The following is a 7837-nucleotide window of genomic DNA, read 5'->3' on the forward strand; positions in this document are numbered from 1 at the left end:
TGCAGGGGGGCATTGGGGTGCAGAGTCGGGGGTGCCAGGTGTGGCCAGGGTGTGGGGAGGGCTGCTGGGAGATGCATACGAGGTGTACGTGAACACACACACCTTCGCACACGTGCATGCACACACCGGGCAGTTGCACGCCAAGCGGCGTGCAGGTTCTCGCAGGGACCCTTGTGCTGCGCATCTCCTGGGGAGTACACCCACTCACTGACACACGCTTGTGCACACTTGCACACCTATCCACACGCACTCACACAGGCATGAGCATGCACGAGTGCACGGGCACAAACACCTCCCCAAACTCCCACGCACACCGCTTTCTCTCGCCCTCACACACATGTGCGCACACATGCATGTGCACACTTGTGCAGGCATATGCACGCGCATGCACGCGCATACCTTCACACTCGCAGGGGCATGCACGCACACGGGTGCACACGCATGCACGTACATGTGCACGCAGGGGAGGTGTTGCCGTGGGATGGTGCAGAGGTGGTAGCGAGGGAGCCGGGCTTTCGGGGGCAGAGGGGACACGCAGGGGATGGCGGGGGGACATGCAGGGGATGGAGGGGGAGATGCAGGGGACAGCCACCAAGGATGGCTGGCTGATTCCTGCTATTTGTCTGCCTGCAACAGAGCCCGAGCAGGGCCACTATACCCCAGCTCCCTGAGAAGGTCCCCAAGGATGCCGAGGCCACGCTGGTCCTCGTGGGTGAGTGGTCAGCGGGGAGGTGGGTGCAGGGTCAGGACAGTGGGTGTGGGGCCGGGCTGTGCAGGGGGAGCTTTGGCGTCTGCCCGTCGCTGCCTGCTCGCTCACTCGCTGCATTTCTTGTGCCTTTTTTGACCCTCCCCGTCTTCAGCCTTCGCCGCTGCCTGCTGCTGCTCAGTGCTGCTCTCTGGGCCCCATGTCTCCATGTCCCTTGTCCTCATGTCCCATTTCCCCACTCCCCTGTGCCCCCATGTTCTCATGTCTCTATGTCCCCACACCCCGATGTCCCTGTGCTCCCATGCCCACCTATCCCTGTGTCCCAGTGTCTGTGTGTCCCCGTGCCTCAGTGTCCTCATGTCTTTGTGCCCCTATCCTATTCCCTTTGTCCCCCCATGTCCCCATGCCTCTGCGTCACCTTGTGTCCATATCCCAATGTCCCCATGTTTTGATGTCCCCATGTCTCCGTGCTCCTGTGTCCCCATGTCCCTGTGCCCCGTGTCCCTGTGCCCGGCCCCCCCCATGACCCCCATCCCATCCCATCCTCCCCCCAGGCTGCGCAGCCTTCCTGGAGCAGCCGACGCTGGCCTTCATGCGCCTGAAGAACGCAGTGACGCTGGACACTGTCCTCAACGTGTCCCTACCCGTCCGCTTCCTCTTCGTGGTCCTGGGCCCCGACAGCCCCCACATCAGCTACCACGAGATCGGCCGCACCATCGCCACCATGATGTCCGAGAGGGTACGGCTCACCCGCCATTGCCACCAGCACTGCCGTCCAGGGTGCCAGCCCCCCTGAGCACCCCAAAGTCCCCAGCCCTGGGGCTGCACCCTCTAACAGGGCTCGTCCCACTGTGCCCTGTCCCTCTCTGTGCCCGTGTCCCTGTGTCCCCATGCCACTATGTCCCCTTGTCCCCACACACCTGTGTCCTCATCCTTCTGGGTCTCCATGTCCTCATGCACCCCTGTCCCCATCTCCACATGCACCCCTGTCCCTATGTCCATATGCATCCCTGTTCCCACACATCTGTGTCCCTATGGCCCCATGCTCCCATGTCCCCTTGTCCCCATGTGTCCAAGCAACCATGTCCTCATGCTCCTGTGGTCCTAAGTCCCCCATATCCTCCCTTATCCCCCTGTCCCCAAGCCCCTGTGTGCCCACGCCCCTGCTCATCCTCATGCCCCCATGTCCACATGCGATCGTGTCCCCATGATGCCCCATCCCCCTGGGGATGCTCAGGGGCCGGGTGGGTGCCCAGCAGCACCCAAGGGTGCCGGAGATGGCTGAGCACCCGTCCCCGGGCCACCCTGCAGGTCTTTCGCCGGGATGCCTACCTGGCCGAGAGTCGCCAGGAGCTGCTGAAGGGGGTGGACGATTTCCTGGAGGCCAGCATCGTCCTGCCGCCCACCGACACCATTAACGAGCAGCTCCTCCGCAGCCTGGTGCCACTGCAGCACGAGCTGCTCCGCCGCCGCTACCAGCCCCCCGAGAAGGCGCCGGCCAAGGACTTCCTAAAAGACCTGAGTATGGCGGGGACCACCCCAGCCCCCCTGGGATCCCCCGTCCCCGTGGTTGGCGGGACCCCCCTCCCTTGCAGGTGGGGTCCCCCCATGGCTGCCTGCTTGTGTCCCCAGAGCTGGAAGAACCGGCGCTGGAGGACGACGACCCCCTGCGCAGGACGGGGAGACCTTTTGGGGGGCTGGTGCGGGACATCCGCCGCCGGTACCCCAAATATCTCAGCGACATCAAGGATGCCTTGAGCCCCCAGTGTCTGGCCGCCATCATCTTCATCTACTTTGCGGCGCTGTCACCTGCTATCACCTTTGGAGGCTTGCTGAGTAATGGGGGGGACAGGCTGGGGACGCGCCAGGGGATGGGGACGTCCCCCAGTTGGGCACGGGGTTGGGGGACCGGGGGTGTCACCGCCTGCAGCACCATCCCCTGGGGATTCCCCTGCGGGGTGGGGGTATTGGACCCCCTAATCCCTGTGCTGATGAGTGTGGGATGGGGGGACACAGCGCTGTCCCCCACCCTGGCACCCACCGGCTCTGCCCCCCTCCAGGTGAGAAGACCAACGGCATGATGGGGGTGTCGGAGCTGCTCCTCTCCACCTGTGTGCAGTGCGTCCTCTTCAGCATCCTCAGTGCCCAGCCCCTGCTTGTCATCGGCTTCTCAGGGCCCCTCCTCGTCTTCGAGGAAGCCTTCTACTCGGTGGGTGCCCCCTGCACCTCTGGGTGCCCCCCACCCACCCACCAGTGGTCCCCACAGGGGGCTCGTGGTGTCCCCACCAGCCCTGGCAGAAGCACAGGGTGCTGCCGTGAGGGGATGCCATGCGGGTGATGGCACATGGGTGATGCTGCATGGGTGATGCTGCATGGGTGATGGCACATGGGTGCTATCACACAGGTAGAGCCATCCAGAGCATGGCACAGGGGTGATGCGAGGTGCATGATGCCATGTGGGTGATGCCAAATAGCTGACACCACAGGGGTGACACCACGTGCGTGATGCCATTGGGGTGCTGCCAGGCGGGTGATCCCACAGGAGTCCTGCCGCACCGGGGTACCACTATCCCCATCCTGGCACCCCTCAGCCCCTGGGCAGGAGACACAGGGCCACCGTGGGACCCTGGGGTCCAGCCCCCCTGGGTGCCCATGTCGGGAGCTCTGGGGGGCTGACAGAGCTGTGCCCCCTGGTTTCCCAGTTCTGCAATAGCTATGGCATGGAGTACATCGTGGGCCGGGTCTGGATCGGCTTCTGGCTGATCCTGCTGGTGCTGGTGGTGGTGGCCTGCGAGGGCAGCTTCCTGGTGCGCTACCTGTCCCGCTACACCCAGGAGATCTTCTCCTTCCTCATCTCCCTCATCTTCATCTACGAGACCTTCTACAAGCTCGTCACGGTGAGGGGCGCGGGGGTCCCGCGGTGGGAAAGAGGTGGGGGGCTGCAGATTGTAGTCGTCACCCGGGTTTCCATAGAAACGGGGGGAGCTGGGTGAGGGATGCAGGTGAGGGATGGAGCCCATCTCTCAGCAATTTCTCCCTCTTCCCAGGTGTTTCCCAGCTCGTGCTTCTCTCTGCAGGGGGAGTTTTGGGGCAGGGAGGTGAAGCCCAGGCAGATGTCCCACCTGGGCTGCAGCAAACACGGTCCTTGCCCAGGAACTGCCCAGAGAGCCCTGATTTCTTCCCCCATCCCCTAGCTCAGACCCTTCCCAGCTGGCTGGTAGCAATGGGACAGTGTCACCCTGTGCACTGAGTGCCCACAGGGACACCTCTGGTGCTGGAGAGGTGACAGGCAGGACACATGCCCCATCCCACCCTGGCCCCTCATCACACCGAGGTGCCCCCCTCTACAGGCTCGGCACAGCCCCAAGCATCCTGGGTGATGCATGGTCCGCAGCAGGGCCGTGCTCGTCTGTCCCCACCGTGCCACCCAGCCCCTGCTCCGGCCCCATTTCCAAAGGAGCGTGGAGAAAAACCAAGCCTAAAAATAACTCCCTGCTCACCGTGTGCCAAGCTCCCAGCCTCACCGGTTGTCCTGGCATGCACCCACACACCCACGGGGCTCCCAGCATGGCAGGAGGAGTTCAGGGGGATCCCCCATCCCCACCCGCTAGCAGGGATCCCATCCTCCCTGACCCTCTCCCTTTTCCTCCACAGATCTTCAAGAATCACCCGCTACAGCGGTTTTACAACACGACGGACGTAGTTAACCCCAAGGTGCCAGAGCCCAACACGGCGCTGCTGTCCCTCGTCCTCATGGCTGGCACCTTCTTCCTGGCTTTCTTCCTCCGCAAGTTCAAGAATAGCACTTTCCTGCCTGGCAGGGTGAGGACGGGGAGGAGCACTGTGGTGTCCCCATCGTGTCCCCCCCACTGGACCCAGGGAAAGCACTGGGGGCAAAATCGGGGCTCGGCGGGTGCGGTTTCCTGAAAGGGGCTGGCTGAGACCGTGCAAACTCATTGCATGCTCCTGCAGAGGTCTTTGCTAGAGCTCGCTGCCAGCGGGGACGCGGCAGGCGGGGATCCCCTCGGCTGAGTGGGGACACAGGCGGGTTTAACAGGATCACGGTGTCCCCCCAGGTCCGGCGCTTGATCGGGGACTTTGGGGTGCCCATTTCCATCTTCATTATGGCGCTGGTCGACTTCTTCATCCAGGACACGTACACGCAGGTCAGGGAGCAGCAGGAGAACAGGGCTGCGGGGAGACGGGTGTCCCTAACAAGGGGACGGGGAGCTGGGTGCCCCATTCCTGTCCCCTCACTCCCCCATCTCTGCTCCCATCCAGAAACTGAATGTCCCCAAAGGGCTGGAGGTCACCAACTCGTCCGCCCGGGGCTGGTTTATCAACCCCATGGGGAAGGACAACAGCTTCCCCATCTGGATGATGTTCGCCTCCGTGGTGCCCGCCCTCCTGGTCTTCATCCTCATCTTCCTCGAGACACAGATCACCACGTGAGGACCGGAGGGATACAGGGAGGGAAGGGAGGACTGCGGGGTGCCTGGCAGGACAGGGATGGAAAGGGACTTCCCACCATTGACTCTTCCCTCTCTGTCCCCGGCAGCCTCATTGTCAGCAAGCCCGAGAGGAAACTGGTGAAAGGCTCCGGCTTCCACCTGGACCTGCTGCTGATCGTGGCCATGGGGGGGGTGGCCGCCCTCTTCGGCATGCCCTGGCTCAGCGCCACCACCGTCCGCACCATCACCCACGCCAACGCCCTCACCGTCATGAGCAAGACCTCCGCTCCTGGCGAGAAGTCCCAGATCCTGGAGGTCAAGGAACAACGCGTGAGCGGCTTCTTTGTGGCCTTACTCATCGGTGAGCTGGGGACGTGCCCCCCCCCACACCCCAGCCCGGGCAGCGAGGGCTGCGTGCCCCCAACAGCTCTCCCTGACCTCTCCCTCTCCACCGCAGGCATCTCCATCCTCATGGAGCCCATCCTAAAGTACATCCCGCTGGCCGTGCTCTTCGGCATCTTCCTCTACATGGGCGTCACCTCCCTCTTTGGCATCCAGCTCTTTGACCGCATCCTGCTCTTGCTGATGCCACCCAAGTACCACCCCAGAGAGCCCTACGTCACCCGGGTGAGTGAGCCCTGTGTCACCCGGCCGGGTGGCCGTGGGCTTGGGGGGTGTCCTGGGCTGTGGGACCCCGTGGTGCTGCCTGCAGTTGCTTGGGGCTCCCCCAAAGAGCCTCCTCCTTTGGTGTTGGCCTTCGCTGGGCTCTTCAGGCCACTGGTCCTGCCCAGTACTCAGCACCCTGGGAAAGGTGCAGGGTGCTGGACCCACCACCCTGACCCCGCTGGGCTCCTTGTCCTGCAGGTGAAGACTTGGCGGATGCACCTCTTCACCTTCACCCAGATCATCGTCCTCGGGCTGCTGTGGGTGGTGAAGTCCACCCCGGCCTCGCTGGCGCTGCCCTTCGTCCTCATCCTCACCGTGCCCCTGCGGCGCTTACTGCTGCCCAGGATCTTCCAGGACATCGAGCTCAAATGCGTACGTAGCCCTGGCGTGGGCTGGGAGCTGTTGTGGTGCTGTCCCCATCCCTGTGCCCATCCCTGTTCCCATCCTCATCCTCATCCCCATCCCTATCCCTGTCTCCATCCTTGTTCCCATCCCTATCACTGTCCCCACCCTCATCCCTGTCCCTGCCTGTGTCTCCATCCTCATCCCCATCCCTGTCCCCATCCTCATCCCCATCTGTATCCCCATCCTCATCCCCATCTGTATCCCCTTCCCTATCCCTGTCTCCATCCTTGTTCCCATCCCTATTGCTGTCCCCAGCCTCATCCCTGCCCCTATTCCCATAGCCACCCCAGCCCCTATCTCTGTCTCCATCCCCGTCACTGTCCCTGTCCTCAATCCTGTCCCCATTCCTGACCCCTCCCCACACCCACCCTGTCCCCATCCTATCTCTCCCCGTCCCTGTCCCTGTCCCCGTCCCAGTCCCCATCCCACCTAACACCCTCTCCTGTCCCTCCAGCTGGATGCGGACGATGCCGTGGTGACCTTCGAAGAGGTGGCGGGCACGGACGTGTACAACGAGGTGCAGATGCCCAGCTAAGGGCTCACTGCCACACCCCCCCCCCGGATGGCCCAGCACCCCCCTGGTCTCCCCCCACCTGCTTATAGCTCCACTGCTGCCATCCCGGGGCTGCTGGGTGACAGAGAACTTGGGGACACGGCCCCGGTCCCCACCCTGTGAATGGAGACTTTTTTTTTTTTTTTTTTACTTTTTTTTCCCCTTTTTTAAAAATATTTTGGATGGTGTGGTCTCACCCGCACTTTGTTACCCGCTGGGGAAGAGGCTGCCTGGGTTGGGGGGGGTCCCACGGGCCACCCCCCACCCCATGGCAGGGTGGGATGGCCTATGTCCCATGTCACTGTCCTGTCCCCAAGGCCACCCTGGGGCTGTGACCGGGCACGGGAAGGAGCTGGAGGAAGACGCCCGAGCCCGGAGACAGGAGGAAGGCAGGGATGGGGTGACATGGCAGGGATGGAGATGCAGCAGGATGGGGTCCCCCCCCATTCCCCCCAGCCCTGCTGCCTCCTCCAGGGAGTCCCCTCTGCCCAGCCCCTCTTCCCCAAATGAACTTTCAGTGCTAATGAATGCGAGCTGGGACAGACCCTTCACCCCACGGAGCCCTTTTCCCCTTTACTCCATCGTTTTGCTCTGGCGAGAGCATCCCGGTGACTCCGCTGTGCTCATGGCCGCTCACAGCATCTCCCAGGGTCAGGATGTAAATAGTCTAGCGAGGGGATTTATATATTTGCAATGAAGATAATCATGGTAGAAACACCCCCCCCCAAAATTATGCTGATGCTTCCGCAGGTAGGATTCACGTAGAACCAAACAAAAATCCAAAAAAAGGTCAGAAAAGTGCCTTAAAAAAAGAAAAAAAATGAGGGGGGAAAAAAAAAGCAGCTGCAAGGAGTGATCTGTATATTTGATGCTAGCGATTGGGGGAGTCTGTAATTTATTTCTAAAGGCTGATTGTGCTCCTGCCCACGGTGGGGGCCGTGTGCGTGTGTGTGTACATACTAGAGAGAAACTATATAAAAATTTACAATTTTCTAGAAAGGCTTATTTTAAAGGATCCTGGTCAGGGCCTAAACTCTACGGACCAGTCTGGCAGCA

The 7837-nt window shown here is 62.1% G+C and overlaps 1 protein-coding gene across 2 annotated transcripts in view; it reads left to right on the plus strand.

Annotated features, from left to right (window-relative positions):
• SLC4A1 (solute carrier family 4 (anion exchanger), member 1 (Diego blood group)) overlaps positions 1 to 7202 on the plus strand; it is an 11200-nt gene extending 3998 nt beyond the window's left edge. For both annotated transcript variants that reach the window (XM_010561412.1, XM_010561413.1), the window contains 13 exons: positions 637 to 712; positions 1261 to 1445; positions 2018 to 2228; positions 2339 to 2542; positions 2767 to 2915; positions 3409 to 3603; positions 4361 to 4528; positions 4783 to 4872; positions 4988 to 5154; positions 5265 to 5518; positions 5615 to 5784; positions 6022 to 6195; positions 6683 to 7202. In XM_010561412.1, the coding sequence (XP_010559714.1) occupies positions 637 to 712; positions 1261 to 1445; positions 2018 to 2228; positions 2339 to 2542; positions 2767 to 2915; positions 3409 to 3603; positions 4361 to 4528; positions 4783 to 4872; positions 4988 to 5154; positions 5265 to 5518; positions 5615 to 5784; positions 6022 to 6195; positions 6683 to 6763 (2124 nt within the window). In that variant the 3' untranslated portion in view covers positions 6764 to 7202. The remainder of the gene's footprint in view (positions 1 to 636; positions 713 to 1260; positions 1446 to 2017; positions 2229 to 2338; positions 2543 to 2766; positions 2916 to 3408; positions 3604 to 4360; positions 4529 to 4782; positions 4873 to 4987; positions 5155 to 5264; positions 5519 to 5614; positions 5785 to 6021; positions 6196 to 6682) is intronic.
• The last annotated feature ends 635 nt before the right edge of the window (positions 7203 to 7837 follow it).

The sequence above is a fragment of the Haliaeetus leucocephalus genome, unplaced genomic scaffold (assembly GCF_000737465.1).
Source record: "Haliaeetus leucocephalus isolate CR32 unplaced genomic scaffold, Haliaeetus_leucocephalus-4.0 Scaffold144, whole genome shotgun sequence".
NCBI lineage: Eukaryota > Metazoa > Chordata > Aves > Accipitriformes > Accipitridae > Haliaeetus > Haliaeetus leucocephalus.